General features: G+C 44.6%; 1 protein-coding gene across 1 annotated transcript in view; it reads right to left on the bottom strand.

Moving 5' to 3' along the window:
- Positions 1 to 923: 923 nt before the first annotated feature.
- The window catches only part of Fancd2 (FA complementation group D2), a 70,146-nt gene continuing 48,075 nt past the window's right edge, over positions 924 to 22,994 (bottom strand). Inside the window, exons 32-43 of the mRNA XM_052721240.1 lie at positions 19,552 to 19,662; positions 18,109 to 18,239; positions 14,721 to 14,814; positions 12,733 to 12,855; positions 11,047 to 11,140; positions 10,457 to 10,528; positions 9,536 to 9,574; positions 8,243 to 8,317; positions 7,671 to 7,745; positions 5,800 to 5,946; positions 3,949 to 4,050; positions 924 to 1,403 (exon numbers count right to left, since the gene is read on the bottom strand). Of these exons, the coding sequence (XP_052577200.1) occupies positions 1,332 to 1,403; positions 3,949 to 4,050; positions 5,800 to 5,946; positions 7,671 to 7,745; positions 8,243 to 8,317; positions 9,536 to 9,574; positions 10,457 to 10,528; positions 11,047 to 11,140; positions 12,733 to 12,855; positions 14,721 to 14,814; positions 18,109 to 18,239; positions 19,552 to 19,662 (1,135 nt within the window). The 3' untranslated portion in view covers positions 924 to 1,331. The remainder of the gene's footprint in view (positions 1,404 to 3,948; positions 4,051 to 5,799; positions 5,947 to 7,670; positions 7,746 to 8,242; positions 8,318 to 9,535; positions 9,575 to 10,456; positions 10,529 to 11,046; positions 11,141 to 12,732; positions 12,856 to 14,720; positions 14,815 to 18,108; positions 18,240 to 19,551; positions 19,663 to 22,994) is intronic.

The following is a 22,994-nucleotide window of genomic DNA, read 5'->3' as shown; positions in this document are numbered from 1 at the left end:
TATACTAATAACCAAAAAATTTCAAAGCAAGCTGGTGTGGGGGCTGTAGCTAGAGCTTTCCTGCCTGGCCCACAGTCAGGGCAAATCTCTCTCACCTGCCAGTCCCACAGCCACTCAGACCCGACCAAGTAAACAGAGACTTATATTGGTTACAAACTGTATGACCGTGGCAGACTTCTTGCTAACTGTTCTTACCGCTTAAATTAATCCATTTCCATTAATCTATACCTTGCCACATGGCTCGTGGCTTACCGGCATCTTCACATGCTGTTTGTCATCGTGGCGGCTGGCAGTGTCTCTCTCAGCCTTCCACTTCTCAGCTTTATTCTCCTCCTTGTCCTGCCCATACTTCCTGCCTGGCCACTGGCCAATCAGTGATTTATTTATTGACCAATCACAGCAACACATTTGCCATACAGAACATCCCACAGCAGGGGGCTAAGCAGGTAAAGGTCTGGAATTCTGATTCCTGGAAGCCACGAGTTGGAGAGAGAACCCACTTCCAGCAGTTGTCCTCTGTGCTCCACATGTGCACCATAGCGCACATGTGCCTACACACACAAAAAAATGTTTAAAAATTCAAAAGGAGCCGGGCAGTGGTGGCACACACCTTTAATCCCATCACTTGGGAGGCAAAGGCAGGCGAACCTCTGCGAGTTTGAGGCCAGCCTGGTCTACAGAGTGAGTTCCAGGACGACAGCTAGGCTGTTACACAGAGAAACCTTGTCCAAAAAAAAAAAAAAATCAAAGTGGTGTTCAAGACCCTTCTGGCCAACAGAACAAATACCACAATAGCCAGCCAGGGTACAGAGAGACCCTGTCACAAAACAAAATAAAAACCCAACAAAAACCCAATTCAAAGGTAGTTGCGATGTTCTTTCTGACTTTCTGGGTCACTGACACAAGGCTCAAGTCACTCCTCCCAAAGGAAACAATACTTTTTAATGCTGTTTGCACCAGTATGATTGCACAACCTTGAGTAACGAGACACATCTAAAGTGAGGAGGAAGGTCTTGCCCCAGGGCAAAACTCAGAAAAGAATTTATTTCCTAAGTTTTAAAATTAGCCCCTGAAGGCTAGCCAGAGCATTTACTCTGCAGAAGCAGCATGGCCATATTTATCCAAACCACTGGCGGATGCTACATTGGAATCCTGAGCCAGGACCTGGATATTGGACAATCTGTGAAGTCCACTGCTCAGTTAAACAAAAACCCCTTCTTGAAGGAGAAACAGGAAGCTATGGTTGAAAAGGCAGAGAGCAGACTTCCATCCCCCAAAGAAAAGGGTAAGAGACTGCAGAGACGAGGAAGGGGCAGTTGTGTCCCCGGGGTCTAATCAGAGCTGTCCTCACTTTCATCACTATCTTGGTCCTTTTGTCCATCACTTGCTTCATCTTCCCCATCCTAAAGGATGAAGAGAAAAAAAAGTACTTGAGCCCAGTTTTTGCAACACAGCTCTCACAGATGTACACAACACCATTTTCTTTTCTTTCTTTTTTTTTTTAGTTTGTTTTTTCAAGACAAGGGTTTCTCTGTGTAATAACCCTGGCTGTTGTGAAACTCTCTATGTAGACCAGGCTAGCCGCTACCTTCTGAGTGCCAGGATTAAAGGTGAGTGCCACTTGCTGGGTGGTGGTGGTGGTGGTGGTGGTGGTGGTGGTGGTGGTGGTGTGGTGGTGCACACCTTTGATCCTGGCACTTGGGAAGCAGAGGCAGGCGGATCGCTGTGAGTTCGAGGCCAGCCTGGGCTACAGAGTGAGTTCCAGGAAAGGCTCCAAAGCTACACAGAGAAACCCTGTCTCAAAAAACAAACAAACAAACAAAAAAAAAGGTGTGCCACCACCACCCAGCCATTTCTGTTCTTAAAAGCAATGAAAATTTAAAAACCTTTGTAAGCTAAAGCAGAAGTCCCCTCCTGTTTTGTTTTTCTTTGTTTGTTTGTTTTGAGAAAAGATCTCATGTAGCTCAAAATCATCTCAAACTCATTATGTTGCCAAGAAGGACCTTGAGCTTGTGAGCCTCCTCCACCTCACAAGTGTTGGGATTACAGGCACATTCAACCATGCTCAGCTCTTTTTTTCTTTGTTTTCTGAGATGGGGTCTCATTATGTAGCCCTTGGCTAGACTCAAGCTCAGGAGACCAACCTCCTTCTGCCTCCTAAGTGCTAGGACTAAAGGCATGTGCTCGGCTCCCCTATAATTCTTGCCATGAACTATAAGCCATAGAGAAAGGTTTTTGTTTCGTTGAGACAGGGTCTTACTGTGCAGCCCTATCTGGCTCAAAACTTGCTATGTGGACCAGGCTGGCCTTGAACTAACAGAGATCCATCTGCCTCTATCCATAGTGCTATGATTAAAGATGTGAACCACCAGGGCTGGGGATTTAGCTCAGTGGTAGAGCGCTTGCCTAGCAAGCACAAGGCCCTGGGTTCGATCCTCAGCTCAAAAAAAAAAAAAAGATGTGAACCACCACATTCAGCCTGAGAGGTCATTTTGATACTGAATTATTTAAAAATGAACTAAATCTGCATGATCTTTAAATAAGCCAGAGCTTTCCAGCTGCTCTTCAGGCACAAAACACAGAAACAAAGTCACACTATCAATTCAATATAGAGCAAGGCTTAGTATGGTACAACTCTGTAGTCCCAAGATTCAGGAGATTAAGGCAGGAGGATTGTGAGTTCAAAGGCAGTCTGGGCTACATAGCAAGGCTCTGCATACACAAAAGGAACAAATAAACAAGCAAAATTGTATATGTATTGTGTGTGTAAAGCAATGGTTATTACAAGTACTGGGATATATCAACAGGAGTCCAGCATGAAACCGGTTTGCTCCTCTACAAGGACATGTTTTTGTACTGGAAGCATAGCATACTGACCACCTTGGATTCCTTATAAGAGCAAGAAGAGATCTATTATGGACTAAAATAGAGCCTACAGACTTCATAATGCACAGTCTTTCTGTGCACAGCTTTTAGCTAAACTGCCTGGTATCCAGAAAAGTGAACTGAGCAAAACTTTATGCACCTATTTTTATTTAGCTTATATTAAATTCACACAAGCATCTGTCCACAGAAAACGAGGACCTGTATTATTTTATTCCTCTGTAGTGGCAGCTTGACTCTAGGCTTCTGATTTATTTTAATTTTGTAAAAACAAGGTGAGGGGTTGGAGAGATGGATCAGTGTTAAGGGCACTGGATGCTCTTACAGAGGACCCAGGTTCAACTCCCAGCACCTACATGGTAGCTCACAACTCTAATTTCATTCCTGGAAGGGTGTGAGGGTGGGTTCAACAGGCCCTTCTGGCACCCACAGGCACCCCACATATGATGCAAAGAAAAACACGTGCAAAAAAATACACATACATATATAAAAAAAAAGCTGAAATGGCCAGGCATGGTGGTGCATGCCTTTAATCTCAACACTTGGGAGGCACAGACAGGCATATCTCTGCAAATTCAAAGCTAGCCTGGTTTACATAGTAAGTTCTAGGCCAGCCAGGCCTGCCAAAAAAAGTTGAAATGGTTTAAATTCATTTTTAACACAGAACATGCTGGTCTTTTCTCCCTTCTAAAACACATTTACATACAAGATCATGGAAAACAGGGCACTATATACTGGGAGAAAAACATCTACACTTTGTTTTTGGTACAGATGATTGAATGCACAAATATGTACATGCTAAGTACATGCTCTACCACTGAGATATAATTCCCCTTAAGTTGTAAACAAATTTTCAACACACCTTGAGAGATACTTGAGGGAGCCTCAGATAATGCAATTGTATTTTATGGATCCCAAAGCATTCATATAAGCTTTTTGTAGGGAATGGAGATGGGCACAGAAGTATTTAACAATAGACATACACAGAGAAAATTCTCTACTTTGTGCTAACAAAGAATACTTAATAAAATGCTCTACTAATACCATACTAGCCTGTGCAGATACCTTTGTTGCTCTGCTCCTGGAGACATGGGATGTTATGCCATCCTCACTGTCTTCTGAAGTGCTCTCTGGGGAAGAGGGATATTGGGAAACAATTTCTTCACCCTAAATGTAGAAGCAGAAGAAGAAATGGGGGGTTGTAATGAGCACATTTATGGTTTTGAGAAAGGCCAAGTTTCTAAGTATTAGAGAAGAAATATTCTAGCCATTCAAAATATATCAACTGGGCTGGAGAGATGGTTCAGAGGTTAAGAGCACTAGCTGCTCTTCCAGAGGTCTTGAGTTCAATTCCCAGCAACCACATGGTGGCTCACATCCACCTATAATGAGACCTGGTGGCCTCATCTGGCATGCAGGCATACACACAGGCAGAACATTGTATACATATAACTTTTTTAAAAAAGAAAAGTTTTCATAAGAATATTATAAAAACAAAAACATAACAACTTCTGATCTATCATTTAGGGAAACGCTGTTCAATTCCAGGTTTCTGAGATGCCCATGGAACTGATACATAATTCTATACAAGCTTCATTTTTTATATTCTCATTTATTCATTTATATTCTTCATTTTATATACTCACTCTGTAGACCAGGCTGGCTTCAAACCCACAGAGATCTGCCTGCCTCTGCCTCCTGAGTACTGGGATTAAAGGTATGCATCACCACTGCCACGCTAAATAGTATTTTGAAATTTTTTAACCTTTATTTTTACATCTATTATTGTTCTACCTGCATGTGTGTCTGTGTACCACATGCATGCAGGCCCATGGAGGCAAGTAGAGGGAGTTGGACCCCTGAACTAGAGTTACAGATAGTTGTAAACCACCAAGTAAGTGCTGGGAATTGAACCTGAGCCCTCTGAAAGAGTGGCCAGTGCTCTTAACTGTTGAGCTGTCTCTTTAGTCTTTTTTTTTTTTAATTTATTTATTTTTATTTCACGGTCATTGGTGTTTTTGCCATGGGTGTTGGGTCTCAGGAACTGGAGTTACAGACAGTTGTGAGCTGCCATGTGGGTGCTGGGAATTGAACCAGGGTCCTCTGGAAGAGCAGTCAGTGCTCTTAACCACTAAGCCATCTCTCCAGCCCATGTCTCTTTAGTCTTATAATCTTTTTGTTGTTGTTGTTTGTTTGTTTTTTGAGACAAGGTTTCTCTGTGTAGTTTTGGTGCCTGTCCTGGATATCTCTCTCTGTAGACGAGGCTGGCCTGGAACTCACAGAGATCCTCCTGGCTCTGCTTCCCAAGCACTGGCATTAAAGGCGTGCGTCACCACCACCACCTAGCTAGTCTTATAATCTTTTTTTTTTTTTTTTTTTTTTTTTTTTTTTGGTTTTTCGAGACAGGGTTTCTCTGTGTAGCTTTGCGCCTTTCCTGGAACTCACTTGGTAGCCCAGGCTGGCCTCGAACTCACAGAGATCCGCCTGACTCTGCCTCCCGAGTGCTGGGATTAAAGGCGTGCGCCACCACCGCCCGGCGTCTTATAATCTTAAACAACCACAGACATGATAACAGTAGTCTCTTTTCCCACTAATGGGGATTGCATCTAGTTCCTTATATATACAAGCCAGATAAGTATTCTATCCCTAAGCCCTCTATTTACTTTTAATTTTGTTGACAGCTTTGCTAAATTGCCCAGGCTGGTCTTGAAATCACTCTGTAGCTGGGCAAACCTTGAATTTATGATCCTTCTGCCTCAGCCTCCCAGGTAGTTGGGTTACAAGCCTGTGCCACCAGGCCTGGCTAAAAGCAGTCTTATTAGGAGAACAGGGCCTAGGTGATGTCTCATATTTCTTCTGATGCTCTCACAAATGGGCTTAGGAGCTCATAACTGATGGTCTAAACTTTGGGCTTACCTGTAAGTCTCGGTTTTTGAGAGTACCCAACCAGAAAGCCTCTCTACAATTATTGAGGACAAGCATGGCTTTGACTCTGCAAACTAACAGCTCCAGTGACTTTTTGAGCAAAGGCACATGTTTGGTGAGTCTTGTGTCTTGGTGAATCTGAAGAGAAAGAAAGCATCCAGCTTTATCATCATGCTTCACATTTCTTTTACAGAAATGTCTGAATGTGTCATACCCGAAGAATAAGAGGACATGTCTGGTGAATACGGCCCAGGGACATGGTCCATCAAACAGTGATAGTTTGATAAGCACTCCAAAAAGACTGTCAGCTAAAAACTCAGGATTCAAAGACACACCACCACCACCTCTAGCTGCCTGGTATAAGCTCTGTTGACTAATCGTCAGCAAATTACCCCAAGGTGTGTTTAATGATATGAAACACAAAAATTAGCTCTGGTCAGCTTTAAGCCCCTGAAATTCCAGCTCAGTTTCTTCTAAACATAAAACCAGGGAAGAAATGAGTGGCAAGAAATGGCTCAAAAAATCACTTGGTCTGCCAGGGACCAAAAAAAGCAACCACTGTTTCTATGTTCCTTCAAGTGTGACAATGGTTCAAGAGCTTCAACTGGAGGGATATGTTGCTGTTGTATCCCCCAACCTCACTATGTAGCTCTGGCTGCCTTGGAAACTCACTCTGTAGATCAGGCTGGCCTTGAAATTACAAAGATTCACCTGCTTCTGCTTCCCAAGAGCTGGGAATAAAGGCATGTGCCATGTCACCTGGCTTAGAGAAGACTTTTTTTTTTTTTTTGGTTTTTCAAGGCAGGGTTTCTCTCTGTAACAGTCCTGGCTGTCTGTCCTGGAACTTGCTTTGACCAGGCTGGCCTCAAACTCACTGAGATCCACCTGTCTCTGCCTCCCAAGTACTGGGTTAAAGGTGTGCGCCACCACCACCCCGCCTACAGAAGACTTTTAATACTCAAATGTTCTCACAAGAGACAACCAAGTCCTATAGCTGAAAAGCTCTAAGATGGCTGGCTGGGAATACTTCCAGGCTCCAGCAGTTACCACCCAACAGTCCTCCCATCTGCAGGTCTTTGTGTGCTGGCTAGTTTTATGTCAACTTGACATAGCTAGGGTCACCTGGGAGAAGGGATCCTCAAATGAGAAAATGCCTCCACAAGACTGGGTTGTAGGAAGTCTGTAGCACATTTTATTAATTATTAATTGATGTAGGAGGGTTCAGCCCATTATGGGTGGGGCCACCCCTGGACTGGTGGTCTTGGGTTCTATTAAAAAGCAGGCTGAGAAAGCCACAAGGAGTAGGTCAGTAAGCAGGGCTTCTATATCAGCTCCTGACTCCAGGTACCTGCCCACTGAGTTCCTGACTTGGCTTCAAAGGATATGTAAGCCAAATAAACTCTTTCCTCCCTGAGTTGCTTTTGGTCATGGTGTTTCATCACAGCAACAGAACCCCCAACTCTAGGACACTTTATAACAGGAACTCATCTAGGAGCGCTCTATGCTCTCTTCCCCAGAAGTGGACTCTGGTTTGTTGGTTTGTTCTGAGACAGTGTCTTCCACGTAGCCTAGGCCAGCCAGACTCTAATTAAGTGCAGGGATTATACGTGTGCACAACTACACTTGGGTCCTCGGGAGCACTTCTAGAGGAAACAGCTATAGAATTTGAGTCCAAACACAAAACTTTCCCTTTAGACAACTGCCAGGCTCATCTGGCAACAAAGGATTTGCTGACTCTACACTGTGTTTGGACACAGGGTTGAAAACTAGGTTTGGTGGTCCATGCCTGTAATCTCAGCAGGAAGACTGAGTTTCAGGACATGGCTGGTTATGCTTCGTCGTGAGCCCTGGTCCTCTCTTACCTTGGAATGTCCGCAAAGGTGATGAAGTAGCCTTGTGTTCAGCTGAAGGGTTTCCAGCAAGCTCAGGACATCTTCCTAACAACAACAAAATTTATAAATGTTCTGGTATAACATTCTAATATTACTTCAGATGCAAGATGTTCTTGCAGCAAGGCCTCCAGGGAGGATAAATTCTGCAGGTCCTTGCCTATGCTAATAATCAACTGAGTCTGGCCCTCAGAGAGGAATGCTGAATCCTGAGTGCCAACTGGCTCTAAGAGTCTATCAAGCCTATTTTATAGTCCAAGTGGCTTGCAGAGTGTTTGCAGAGACACCGCCGCAGGAGAGCCTGGTGGATCACAGCAGCACCGTGAAGCACAGTTAAAGGCAACAAGCAAAGACTGGGGAGAAGCGTGGAGGTGGGTCTCAACAGTGATCTGAGAGGCTCAGCTTACCTGGGCACTTCGCCATAACTGGCATGGTGTCACGTAAATTGCTGCTCAGAGCGTAGGCAACAGTCTGCTGTACCCCAGCCCAACTCAGAAATACCCACAGCAAGCCCTGGCAGGCAACGCTCTGCTCTCAGCTCTTACCCGGTGTTTTCTAAAGCTGAAGTCAAGGAGCGGCATGCACTGCTTCAGAAATGCTTCCACAAAGTGACGTCCATACTGAGGAGAGAGACAGTGCTGAACTCTGGCTGGGATTTTTATGTGAAAAGCCCTCAGAGGAGGCAGCATAGGCCACTAACTTGTGTACATTCAAAATAAATTGGGAGTGGTCCAAAAAGTTACTTTGGAGGATAAAACTGAAGTTGAAAAGTACATAGGCCTGCTATATAAAGAAGTTCCAGAATTAGGTAGACTCTTGGACTCAGACACAGACAATGGCCAGAACGCTTGTTCAGCTCTAAGAACACAGAGCAGCGGCTGAACTCCATCCACAAGGATAATTCATTCTCAAAATGAGAAATTCTGAGAGGACCAAGGGAACATTGGCCCATTTCCAATCAAATCACTCCTCCAATCTGCTCATCTCCTACACTGTACCAGAGTAGAGAGAGTGAAAAAGAGGGAAGGCCACAAGATACCAAGAATGGGGTACCAAGACACCAAGAGTACAGAAGAAGCATTTTCTCCATAACATTCCTTTTGGGTTTACCATCAAATCTAGGGCCAGGCAGGGAAATCCCCATAGGAGAAGAGAAGGGTTATACAATTGTCAGAGTATCAATTCCCACATTCAAACCACCCCAAAGACTCCTTTTCACTTGTCTTGTGATGCAAAGGACTGAACTTGGGGCCTCGCACATACTAAGCAGATTGTCTACAAGTAAGCAACACCCATAGCCCTGGTCCTTGTACGACTTTAAAAAGGGAAACCATCCGTACCTCGTCCTCCACTACCCAGAAGCACTGGTGGCAGGGTGAGGGTGAGCACTGCTCTTTTTGTTGGTTGGCTGGTCTGTGGCTGGTCTGAGGCAGGGTCTCACTATGCAGCCCTAGCTGACCTGAAACTCCCGGTGGAGACCAGGCTGACCTCAGGCTCACAGAGATCTGCCTGCCTCTGCCTCTCAAGTGCTGGGATTAAAGGTGTACACCACCAGGCCCACCATGAACACTGCTCTTAAACTCAGTTGCTCGGGAGGCATTCAACCGAGTTCTAATGTTTTGACCAACAATTCTCCAACTCATGAGAAAGTTGCCTTCAGTTGAAAATTGCCTCCAACTACTGTAGGAAATGTTATCCAATGTCTTCCTTGAACTACAACCTGTTAGCACAGACTCTGGCATGTAAAAGACGTATAAGGCAATTCTATTCAGCTGAGGCCCCTCTGAAATGACCCACAGGAAGGAAATACATTGAACAGAGCCTATGAAATCTCTTACCTTTAAACACACATGCAGAACAGGGTAACTGTCAAATACCTAGACAGGAGAAAGACAAGAGACCGAAACTGAGATTGTCTCCTTTGAGTATTCCAGCTTTTCCCATTAAGTACAGCATAGCCCTGAGTGATGCAGGAAATTCTAAAATGAAGAAGGCTTGTCAACAGTGTAATAGAAAAGCAATTACAGAATAAAGAAACTCTCATAACTTAAGTCCAAGAAAAGCAAGAAAGGAGCAAAAGATCAAGACACTGACTCAAACCGAGGATGCTGCAAAGGGCATTATTAGAGGCTGGCCCTTTGATCTGCAACCTTCAGAATGACCGTATGAGATGGAGAGAAGAGGGAATAACATTTACAGCCTATAGAGCAGCCTGTGCATAATCCAACAGTAGAGAGCACTGTGCTTGAAGGACAATAAAGGTAATCAGCGTCGGAAGTGACTCAGATCAGAGGATCCAAGGCAAGATGGGAGAAAATGGGGCAATGACAGGTAGAAAATATTGTGATACAGGCAAAAAGAAAAGCGGGGGAGAACCATAGTGGCCAGAAGAAGGAGTTACCCTGGATGAGTAGAGGGTCACGGAAGGGAGGAAATACCCAAGGAAGGGTGAAAACAGCAAGTAGGTAATTCTGGAAAGCAGAGCCCTCCTGTCAGGGTTGGCTGGTGAGGAAGGTCAGGGTTGACTGGTGAGGAAGGTCAGGGTTGGCTGGAGAGGCAGGTCAGGGTTGGCTGGTGAGGAAGGTCAGGGTTGGCTGGAGAGGAAGGTCAGGGTTAACTAGGGAGGCAGGTCAGGGTTGGCTGGTTAGGTAGATCAGGGTTAGCTAGTGAGGCAGGTCAGGATTAACTAGGGAGGCAGGTCAGGGTTGGCTGGAGAGGCAGGTCAGGGTTGGCTGGAGAGGAAGGTCAAGGCCCCATACTTTCATCAGATTGATGAGGATACTGAAGTCTCGAACAGCCATGTTCCAATAGAGAAGTTTCTCTTCATGAACCTGGGGGACAGCCAAACACAGGCCTCTGAGTCACAGCCAAACACTTTTACTGCCCCCCCACTAATAGAGTTTGTCCATTTTCCCTTCTGAGGAGATGTGGCAACCAGTGTACTCATCAGCAGGTTCACATACACTGTGACGGCATCAGAGCGCCTCACAGAATCAGTTACTTCTAAGGAGGTAAACGCTTCTGCTGGCCATCACATCTCTGGCTTCTGAGATGCCCATCTACCTCAGCTCTGACTGGGAGGCTGCCACGACCCCCAGCATCTCAGACAGCGTGGCGCTCTTTACGCCAGGTGGGAAGTGGCAAACCCAGCAGAAGCAGGGAGACAGCTCAGTTCTCACTTCCACCCAGAGGGAAAAGAAACCAAACCAGAAGCCTTTTGAAAGAACTCCTAGCTTTTGGTAACTGAAAGGAAACAGCTTAGGAGAAACTCTACACCCAAGAGATAAAAGAATCAACACTGCCCATGGAACCAAAGGCCTTTTCTTTTTGAGGGGAATGCCTGAACCACCTGCCGTGAGTCCGCTGCTGTGCCAGCCTGAAGACCTCTCACTGTCTTCTCGAGTTCAGCCATCATCACACGGAAGAAAATGACAAAGGTGTGCCTATAAGGAGGAAAGGCATGAAGACCCACATGATGCACTGTCTACAAGAAGCTTCTAGGAAGTTCCCTGTAGGAAGAAGCCAGAAGAGCAACAGTCATTTACGCCCCTGTCTCTGAATGTTTTTTCACTGAAAGAGGCAAATGGAAAGAATTAAAAATGAGCCCAGGGGCTGGGATGTTGTTCAGCAGGTAAGAGTGGTTGCCTACCATGCACTGGGTTCAGCATACATGAGGTGGACACGGCGGTGCATGCCCGCAATCCAAGCACTAAGGAGAAAGTGAAGGCAGGAGAACTGGAAGTTCAAGGGCATCCTCAACTACACAGCGAGCTGGAGGCCAGCCTAGACTAGACAAGATGAGAGAGGAGAGGGGAGAGGAGGGGGAGGGGAGGGGAGGAGGGGAGAGGAGGGGGAGGGGAGGGGAGGGGAGGGGAGGAAAGGAGAGGAGAGAGCACACACAGAAGCACCAGCCGAAGCAAATGGCCTATGAGACCGTGAAATGAGCTTGGAAAAGTGAGCCCATGATGCAGGAAGCAGCGGTGGTATGGAAGGGGAAGCCAAGTGTAAGCTGGGGTTCTGTGTTCCCTTCACTGATTGTAAGCGGGAGAAATTCTTTCTAACCTCCATTTTGCTCAAGAGTAAACAGTGGTGATGATACCTGTACCTCCCAGGAGTTAAGATCAAACAAGGGGAAGGTGTCTGATAAACTGGACTGACTATACAAGCAGAAGGTAACTGTCGGCACTAGGAGACAAACCATCAGGTCCAAAGTCAACTGCTTCTCCAGGCAGAAGTGTAGTAGAAGGATGGTCGGGAGTCAGTCTTCATTTCTATCAATTTTGGTGTGTTGGGAGCTAAACCCAGGCCTCCCACATGCTATCAGTGGGCTACAACCTCAGCACAAGTCTTAACTTTATTTTTTATTTTTTTTATTTTTATTTTTTTCCAGAGTGGGGACCGAACCCAGGGCCTTGTGCTTGCTAGGCAAGTGCTCTACCACTGAGCTAAATCCCCAACCCCACGAGTCTTAACTTTAAAGGATTAAAAAAGCACAAACAGTTCTTCCTTGTCTGTGGAAACTGGTAGTGATACTACATTCCCTTGTGAGATCCTTTTACACACCGTGAATGCTTTAATCCTCAAATCCTGACAGGTTCATGATTTGAGCAGGGCCCTAGCTAGCCCACAGAACTATTGTGAAGGCTGTGTAGAGCCTCTGCGAAGTTGGCCTGGCTGGTGGAGTGGGGAGGCTTTTGAAGGTAGCACCTGATCCTGATTCTGGCCTGTTCACTAGTTCCTGTTTTGAGTCACGTGAACAAGCTGCATCCTCACGCTCTTGCCACTGAGAACGGAGCAGATCCTGACACCATACTTAGCTGCCACAACAGACTGGAACTGTGACCTAAAATAAATCCTTTCCCTTCAGATTGTTCTGTCAGGTATTTTATCAGAGTGATAGGAAATGTAACGAATACACTTGGACCGAGAGCTCTTGGAAAGAATACACAGCAAGACTTCTGCTGCCAGAGGAGTGGGTGAGTTTACCCTCTAGGTCAGAATTAGATGGAGGACAGTGGAGCAAAAACTCTCTTACCTGCTCAATGTAGGGAACGTAGAGGAAGATGCATCTTTGGGAGCATTGACCAGTTCTGGGACACCAACACCAGCAATCTCCTCTATGGCCTTCAGGACATTGTCTGTGTGCTCCAGGTAGATGCTTTACAAAGTGTCAGAAGAGCAGGGTCACACAATATAGAATTCCCATCTGCCCTGCTTCCTGATTACCGTGTGAGAAAGTTTGCTTTGACACTAGCCCCCATCCCTGGGTCCTGCCTCTCCCCATCATGATGCATAGACAATGGAGGCAAATGACCAGGAACCCAAACAAATCTCCCCTCTTTTAAGCTCATTTTCTCAGGCATCTTGTCAGTGGTGGAAAGCTGACTAACACAGCGACCACGTGCAACTACAGTCAGTATCTACAAGTACTCTACGGAAACCCGTGAAGGAAGGAACGAAAAGACAACCAGCAATAGCCTGTTGTTAGAACCATTGTCAGATTGGGAGTGGTCAGTTCCCAATAAACATGTGACAAAGTTGCAGAAATTCAAGACATGGAGCCAAGTCTGGTGGCACAGGCCTGTACTCTCAGTCACTTGGGCAGTTGGAGACAGGAGGATCCCAAGTTCAAAGCCAGCTTGGGATACAGAATGAGTTCAAGGTGAACCTGGGCAACCTCCCAGTGTCTCTGTCTCTGTCTCTCTCACATACACACAAAGAAAGAGAAAAAGAAATTCAAGATATGCTACAGGAACTCAGGTACAGTACTGTTAGTATATTAGAACACGAGTGCTAGTAAATACACATCACCAACAATAATAAACTTTCTCTCCTTTAAAGGTTTATTTTTATTTTATGTGCATTTGTGTTTTGCCTATGTGTAAGTGTATGTGAAAATGCCAGATCCCCTGGAACTGGAGTCACAGACAGTTGCGAATTCCATGTATGTGCTGGGAATTGAACCCGGGTCCTCTGGAAGAGCAGTCAGTGCTCTTAACTGTTGAGCCATCCCTCCAGTCCCAATAATAAACTTTTCTAAAGCCAAATTTTTTTTTAAATGAGATGCTACTGTGTATTAGGTTTTCAAATAATTTCTGACATTCACTTTTTTTAGAGAAAGGGTTTCTCTCTCCATGTAGCTCTGGGTGTACTGCCGACAACTGCTGACATTCACTTTGTTTTTGTTTTTCAAGACAGAATTTCTTGGTGTAGCCCTGACTGTCCTGGAACTTGCCCTGTAGTCAGGCTGGCCTCAAACTCACAGAGATCTGCCTGCCACTGCCTCCCTGCATGACATTCACTTGTAATAATAACAAAGATTCCAAACGCTTGTCAAGAACTAAGAGTAAATAAAGTTTCAATTAAAAACACAGTTAAGGGCTGGAGAGATAGCTCAGCAGTTAAGAACACTGGCTGCTCTTCCATAGGACTCAGGTTCAATTCCCAGCACTTAATGGCTTACAAACATCTGAAGTTCTAGTTCCAGAGGATATGATGACCTTTTCTGACCTTTGAGGGCAGTGCATACACTTGGTGCACAGACATGCAGGCAAAACACCCATATAATAATAAAATGGAAACACAAAGAGTCAGATGGATAGTGCACCTGCATAGGCCGAAGGAACGCAAGTTCAAGGCTATCCTCAGCTACACGGTGAGTTCACTTCAACAAGCCAAAATAAATAATACAGACAAATAAATGCAGAAAGAAATACACTTAGACACCCTGAAAGTAATGGATGTATCTTAGACATGGTGGGCAATAAGTGTATCTGACGACACAACGAAGACTTCTCTGCTCTCTAAGGGGGCTGTCATGTCAGTAAGGGATCAGCTGACAGCAGCTGGCAGAAGGAAAGCATCTTAGGATCCAAACTCCAAGCTATGTTCATTTATACCATCATTTGCTCTCAAGTTCCCCTAACAGAGACCATGACTCAGTCCCTGACTAGATGAGGGATCCCAACAACAGCAAAATGGAAAAATGCAATCTGGCTCCCCAGAAGAAAGCAAACACCTTACCAAAGCAAATCATGCAGGTGGTCATTAAAATTGGTGTTCTTCTCTCTTTCTCCATGAGGCCATGCACGACAGAGGAGTTGTTTGGCCAGGGAGGCTGTTGGAAAAGAAGACAAAAAGCATTTCATTCATGATAAATCAACCTCATTCTTATTTTTTTTTTAAATAAATGTTTTTTTCAGATTTATTTTATCCATGTGAGTGCTTTGCCTGCAGGTGTGCCTGCATGTACATGTTATGTCGGATGACTGAGGAAGTGGTAGACTCCATATGGCTGCTGGGAATTGAACCCAGGTCCTTCGCAAGAACAAGTGCTCTTTTTTTTTTTAAGATTTATTTATTTATTATGTATGCAGCCTGCATAGATCTCATTACAGGTGGTTGTGAGCCACTATGTGGTTGCTGGGAACTGAACTCAGGACCTCTGAAAGAGCAGCCAGTGCTCTTAACCTCTGAGCCATCTCTCCAGCCCCCCAGAACAAGTGCTCTTAACCACTGAGCCAACCCTCCTTCTTTTAGAAACTACCTTTAAAACCACAATTGTTAGCTGAGTGTAACTGATCACACCTACAATCCCAGCACTTGTGAGACGGAGGTGGGAAAACTATTGGGGGTGCAGAGACGACACTGCCAATAATCTCTTCCAAATTCGCTGACATAATTACATGAACAGGGTATAGGATGACATGGCAGCATATGTGTAGTGTTTAACGATTGGGTACTCTTTTATCTTTCAGATGGTAGAGGAAGATTATTGATCAAAAGGATTTTTTATTTAAAAAAAAATTTTTTTTTTTTTTGGTTTTTTGAGACAGGGTTTCTCTGGTATAACTTTGGAGCTTGTTCTGGAACTCACTCTGTAGACCAGGCAGGCCTCAAACAGAGATTCTCCTGCCTCTGCCTCCCAAGCGCTTGGATTAAAGGTGTGTGCCACCACCGCCCAGCTGCATTTAAAAAAATATTTCAAGGTGTATTTTAAAAAGGTTTTTTAAGCCGGGCGGTGGTGGCGCACGCCTTTAATCCCAGCACTTGGGAGGCAGAGCCAGGCGGATCTCTGTGAGGTTAAGGCCAGCCTGGACTACCAAGTGAGTTCCAGGAAAGGTGCAAAGCTACACAGAGAAACCCTGTCTCAAAAAAAAAAAAAAAAAAAACAGAAAAAAAAAAAAAAAAAAAAAAGGTTTTTTAAAAGAATTTTGTGTATGTGCGTGTATCTGTGTGTGGGTGTATGCATCTGAGTGCAGGTGCTTGCAGAGGCGAGAAAAGGCCACTGGATCTCTGAAGCTGGAGTGACATGCATCTGTGAGCTGCCTGAAGTGGAGGCTGAGAATTGAATTCAAGTCCTTGGTGACAACAGCAAGTATTCTTAACCGCTGAGCCATCTCAGCCCCAGGTTATTATTTTAACTTTAAGTTTTTGGCCTAGCAGGCAATTTTGTTTTCAGGGAAGGTGTCTTGTGTGGGTAACTCAGTGTTTAAGTGCTTGTCTAGTATGTATAAAGCTCTAGGTTCTATCCCCAGGACCATATAAAACCAGGCTAGGCAGCATGTGCCTATAATACCAGCACTCAGGAAACAGGGCTGGGAGGATCAGAAGTTTAAGGTCATCTTTAACATGATCACAGCAAGTCTGAGCCAGCCCGAGCTTCAAGAGACCCTTTCTTTTTTTTTTTTTTTTTTTGGTTTTTCGAGACAGGGTTTCTCTGTGTAGCTTTGCGCCTTTCCTGGTACTCGCTTTGGAGACCAGGCTGGCCTCGAACTCACAGAGATCCACCTGGCTCTGCCTCCCGAGTGCTGGGATTAAAGGCGTGCGCCACCACCGCCCGGCTTCAAGAGACCCTTTCTAAAAAAAAAAAAAAAAAGACAGTCTCATTGTATAGTGCAGGCTAGTCTCAAACTCACAATTCTCCTTCAGCCTCCTGGGCACTGGGACTATAGGCAGATAGCACCAGCCCTGACCTAGCAAGCAACTGTTTAAAAAGCCAACTTGTTCCTGTTCCATTAACCCAACTGCCATAAATAAAACCATTTGTCTAAGACTGAGCCCAACCTACTTAATGACCCTGTCCTAAAGCACAAACACATGGCCACCTGTTTTAGATGAAACCCTACTCATATTATTAATATAAGGAAAAAGATTTCTTTCACATTTTAATCTTGCTTTCTATTGTGCCATAGTTGGGAAATATAATCAGTGATATGCATTCCAAGAGCTATGATAAAGGATACTTAGAGAGAAGGTCCTAAGTTACAGGCCCTAGAGAGGCATAATGGCACACACCTGTACTCCCAGAACTGGGGAGGCCAAGGCAGGAGGATCTGGAGTTCAAAGCCAAACTGGCTACATAGTAAGCTCTCCTCAGAGATGGGGAGAGGGCAAGAGGGATGGAGAGAGAAAGGGAACGCGAAAGAGGGGAAAAAAGGTCAGTAGATGATATAAAAGTATGAAAACGCCACAATGAACACATGCTTTAAAAAAGGTCAGGAGGAGCCAGGTGGTGGTGGTGCATGCCTTTAATCCCAGCACTCTGGAAGAAGAGCCAGGTGGATATCTGTGAGTTCCAGGCCAGCCTGCTCTACAGAGTGAGATCCAGGACAGGTACCAAAACTATACAGAGAAACCCTGTCTCGAAAAACCAGAAAAAAAAGAAAAAAAAAAAAAAGGTGAGGAGGCTGAGGTGTTGGTGGCGCACGCCTTTAATCCCTGCACTTGGTGGGCAGAGACAGGCGGATCTCTGAGTAGACCAGCCTGGTCTACAGAGTGAGTTCCACAACAGCCAGGACTACACAGAGAAACCCTGTCTCTAAAACAAACAAGTCTAAAGACAAACAAAATTACCAAGGACTGAGGAAAAAAGGCTAAAGATAAACAGAAAATTAGATAGTAAATTATCAAGGATGGTGGCTGGAGCCTAATAGTTTAGTACTGGGTTTAATCTCTAGTACAAAAAAGAAGAAAATTTGGGGCTGGAGAGATGGGTCAGTGGTTAAGAGCACTTGCTAGTCTTCCAGAGGACCTGGGCTTGTTTCCCAGTACCCACTAGGCAGCTCACAACTGCCTGTAACTCCAATTCTAGGGCATCTAATGCCTACTTTTGGTCTCTCATACATATGACACCCATGCAGGTGAAACACTCATACACATAAAATAAATACATCTTATTAAAAAAAGGAATAAAAGTGTACAATCAATTAATCTGACCAAAGTTACACAAAGCAGTGACAGAGTCCTTTCTGAGAAAATGGTCTCATGGTGAAGCAAGAGGGCATGCCCATGATTTTGTGGGATTTACATGTAAAAATGCTCAAAGTTCTAGGAAACACTAGATTTACACGTGTAAGATATTAATCCTATTCCCATCCTCCCTCCCCTAAAAGGGATCTGGGCTCATCACCAAGTTTTTCTTTCTTCTGGGTAGGTACTGCAGATTTCTCCAGCAGAGCCATCAGAAGTCTGAGAAGATAAAGACCACACTGGAAACTGGGAATGTAGTGATGGAAATTTTGCAGATAACTGAAGCTCTGGCTGTAAAGAAGCAAGAAACAAAAACAGATACAGGCATTACATCATGTGCACTAAAGATGTCCTGACACGCACACAAGTCACCTGAGTCTTCTCCAAGTAGTTTACAGGGGCAGCAATACGGCTCGTCACGTAAAGGCCTTCTGATAAGCCTGCTAACTTGAGTTCAATCCCAGGAAATTAAATGGGAGAAGGAGAAAGCCAACTCCTGCAAACTGTCCTCATATACACACATAAAAATGTAAGTAGTCAACGGCCTAATCACAAACAATTCTCCTCACTTTCAGGAACTTTAGCACCACCACCTTCTTTTTTTAAAGACAGGGTCTTATTATGTAGCTCTGCCTGGCCGGAATTTGCACTGTAGACCAAGCTGGCCTCAGATTTACAGAGCTCAGTCTGTCTCGGCCTCTTGAATGCTGTGAAGATGTGTGGCATCACAGCTGGCGGAGTACTCAGATTCATTCAAGAATCTTAACAGAAAAAGTTGGACAGAAAAAAGCTACACTAACAAAATTTTGGCCTAAAGGTGGTCACTTACACCAAGAAGTCCAAGCATCAGGATACCACATGAAACCCTGCATCGATTATTTGCTATTTTGGGATGTTATGGAGGGGTGAGGAAAATATCATGAAGACCAGGCTGGCTTTGAACTCACCAAAATGATGTGATGTGATGTAATGGGGGACGAAAGGACAGGATGGGATGGGATGGGACTGGAAAGACTGGGAATTAGTGTCAACTAGTTGCTCCCTACATACCCAACACTGCTAGAAGACAGAGTAGGTCCTTAAATAATCCAGAGTTGCCTAAGAATAGGGAGTAATTCCAACAGTTAAGAGACTAAGACAGGAGAATGGTGAATTTGAGGCCAGTCTAGGATACATAGCATAACCCTGCTTTAAAAAAATCAAAACAAAGGTTTGGAGAGATGACTAAGCAGTTAAGACCACTTACTGCTCTTCCAAAGGACGGACATACACACACACACACACACACACACACACACACAAGTAAATAGGGCTGGGTTCGATATTGCGTGCCATCAATTCCAGCACTCAGTAGGCAGAGGCTCCTGAGTACTGTGAGTTTGAGGACAGTCCAGCCTATATCATGAGTTCCAGGCCAATAGAGTTATATAATGAAACCCAATCTCAAAAAAAAAAAAAAAAAAAAAAAAAAAATCTTTAAAACATGAAAAAACACCTATGTTAAGGGAAAGTGACAGATAAGTATAGACTTTGTTCACAACTAACAGTGAATGTTTTCCAAAGGAAATTCTGCCGATAAACTAGAATGCACAGTCTGACCCACCTGACAAGTTCCTCCAAGGGCTGTTCCTGTTCTGTCTGCTTTAGTCGGCTTGCGAGGACCTCCAGGGCAGAGTGTAGCAGGTGATGGTTTGAACGGTGAGTAAATCCTTTCCTAAAGTCAAGTCAGAAAACGTGGTTCAGCTTGTCTCAGGAAGATTACTTGGGTAGTACCTAAGGGTCCTGACCCTCTACCTAGGCCAGTGATTCAACAGTTTGAAAATGGAATTTCAAGTTCTTAAGTATGAAATTCAGTCATAGATCTAAGCATCAGACTAGAAACTGAAGTGTAGGTGGGTGTGGTAGCACACGCCAGTAATACCGACACTTGGGAGACGGGAGCAGGAGGACTGTATGTAGCTACCTAGTGAGTTCCAGGCTGAGGGATTTAGTAATATTCTGTCTCAAAACAACAAAAGGAAACTGAAGCCAGGTGGTGGTGGTGGTGGTGGTGGTGGTGGTGGTGGTGGTGGTGGTGGTGCACGCCTTTAGTCCCAGCACTCAGGAGGTAGAGGCAGGCAAACCTCCGAGTTTGAGGCTAACCTGGTCTACAGAGAGAGTTCCAGGACAGCCAGGGATACACAGAGAAACTCTATCTCAAAAACAAAAAAACAACCAACCAAAACAAAACAAAACAAAAACCAAAAAATAACACAAAATAAAACACAAAAACAAAACAAAACACAAAGGGTGCGAGTCGACTCGCACCCCTAATTGCACTTTCTTATGGATCTATCGATGCTCACAGGCTTATTCTGCAAGGGCAACTGGGCTTTCTTTAGTCTGTGCATCTCAGTCTTTTCTAAAATGCAGGGCTAACTTTGTCACATTACTGAGTTGGTGTCCAGCCTCACAGGATTCATCAATAAGGAAATTTCCTCTTGGCATTAATAAGCCAAATCTTGAGGAATCTATCTCAGAATTATCTTATTGTTGCCCATTCCTTCCTAACCAGGTCAGGCCCTTATCATTACATCTGCAGAGCATGCAATAATTTTGACTATTTTTTTGTTTGTTCATTTCCTTTCCCAAACTATCAGGCAGACTACTGCCAAAAAGATTTTCCTTAAAAGAAATTTTCATTATTATCATGACTATGATACCAAAACTGCTTTCCTAAAAAAGTTAGAAGTTGCAGAGTTGGCTCAGTGGTCAAGACCTGGTTGAGTCCCCAGTACTACAAGGTGGCTCTGGCCACGGGACTCCAGTTTCTGTGCTCTCTTCCCACTCCCTAGGCTCCGGAATGCTCATTCTACATAGACAGACACTAGGGCACTCACACATATACAGGTGTGCAAACAAAATTAACACTAACAACTAAAAAAACAAAACAAAGACAAACGTAATTTTATAAAGTTAAAATCTTCTCCTGACTTTGAAGAATCTGCATAATCTGATCCCTATGTCTTCTCTAGCAACATCTTCCTTCTCCTTTCATATATTTTTGTGTTCGTGTGTGTGTGTGTGTGTGTGTGTGTGTGTGTGCGCGTGTGTGTGCGCGCGCGCGCGCGTGCGTGCATTTCCTTAGTAATGAATACTCTTTTTTGTGTTTACAAAAAAAACCAAAAAAAACCAAAAAAAAAACCCCACAACTTGTCCAGGCAGTGGTGGCACACGCCTTTAATTCCAGCACTCGAGAGGCAGAGCCACGCAGATCTCTGTGAGTTCGAGGCCAGCCTGGTCTACAGAACGAGATCCAGAACAGGCACCAAAACTACACAGAGAAACTCTGTCTCAAAACAAAACAAAAAACAAAACAAGCCGGGCGGTGGTGGCGCACACCTTTAATCCCAGCACTTGGGAGGCAGAGCCAGGCGGATCTCTGTGAGTTTGAGGCCAGCCTGGGCTACCAAGTGAGTTCCAGGAGAGGCGCAAAGTTACACAGAGAAACCCTGTCTCAAAAAACCAAAACAAAACAAAACAAAAAACAAAAACAAAACAAAATCTTCTTGATGAACTGTCAATGCAAATCTTTTTTAAAAGATTTATTTATTTATTCTATATACAGTGTTCTGTCTGTACGTATCCCTGAAGGCCAGAAGAGGGCGCCAGATCTCATTACAGATGGTTGTGAGTCACCATGTGGTTGCTGGGAATTGAACTCAGGACCTTTGAAAGAGCAAGCAGTGCTCTTAACCTCTGAGCCATCTCTCCAGCCCCCAGTGCAAATCTTTTATCAGGCATTGCTTTTTAAGTACTGACGATATCAAAATGACTGACATCTGCCCTTTTAGAGAGTATTAGAGTCTAACAGGGAAGAAAAACAAACAATTTTAACAAAATGTATGATGTTTTACCAGAAGAGAATGCTAAAGTGTCAGAAGGGAGCTGAGGGCCAGGGGAGAGGTTTACCTAGTAAGGTCAGAGAAAATACTCAGAAGCTGAAGAGATTCAGTAAGAAGAGGGTACAGATCAACCAGCCAGGGATCCTGTAGAAGGATGCATATTTGAAGGTTGTCAGGTGAAAGCAAAGGAGGGTGCCGAATGAACTCAGTCTACCTGTGGGCAGAATGTGAGACAACGGGGTCGAGGTAAAGCCAGGCCAAAGGGTTACAGTCAGGAAAGACTAACAGCCACCAGAGGTCACAACTGGGACAGGATCGGGTTAGGTTTGAGTAGGGAAGACTGCGGGGACTCTTGTGTTAAGAAAGGACTGAGGCAGGACATCTGGAGAGGGCTGGAAAGGCCGATTGTGAAAACAGGTCAGATATGACGGAAGGCTGGAAGCAGAAGGAGATGTCTATCTAGATGATGCAATCAATAGAATTTAGAGTTACATGTGGGAAGGAGTAGAAAGTAGGAGGCAAAAGAATAACTCTTGGGTTTTGGCACAAAAAACCAATCATGCCATTTCCAAGTGAGGCAAAGCTGGAGGAACAGTGATATTCTGCTCCGATCTGGATGTCATGAGTCTGAGGTGTCAACGACACATCTAAGGGGGTGTTGAGTAGGCAGTTGGATACAAGCTTGCCAATGGCTTGGAAGATAACATTCAGCATAAATTTAAGCTTGGGCAAAATTCTCCAGAAAACCTGTTCAAAGAGGACAGATGGGATGAGGCATGACTTAAGGAACAAAAATATTAGGGGCATGCCTTTATTTCTGCTTTCACCCATGCTATGCCTCTAACTCTTCACCTCCCTAAAAACCAACTCCTGGAGGGCGGGGTGGGGCCAGTGGGATGCCAAGCCTGACACAACCTGACTTTGATGCCTTGGACCCGCTTGGTGGGAGGAGAATACGCTAGTGTGTGCACGTGCACACACAACAATAAAATGTAAACACATTGTGTTATAATGTATTTCTGTCCTTATTTTAAAAAGAAACAGAGGTGGGGCTGGAGAGATGCTCAGTGGTTAAGAGCATGTGCTGCTCTTGCAGACAGCCTGATGTGGTTCCCACACCCACATCAGGCTGCTCACAACCACATGCAACTCCAGCTCCAGG

Source organism: Peromyscus californicus, unplaced genomic scaffold, assembly GCF_007827085.1.
Source record: "Peromyscus californicus insignis strain IS unplaced genomic scaffold, ASM782708v3 Scaffold_6__1_contigs__length_162567912, whole genome shotgun sequence".
NCBI classification, from domain to species: domain Eukaryota; kingdom Metazoa; phylum Chordata; class Mammalia; order Rodentia; family Cricetidae; genus Peromyscus; species Peromyscus californicus.
The sequence above is the reverse complement of the archived record's forward strand: the minus strand, read 5'-3'. Positions and strand labels throughout refer to the sequence as shown.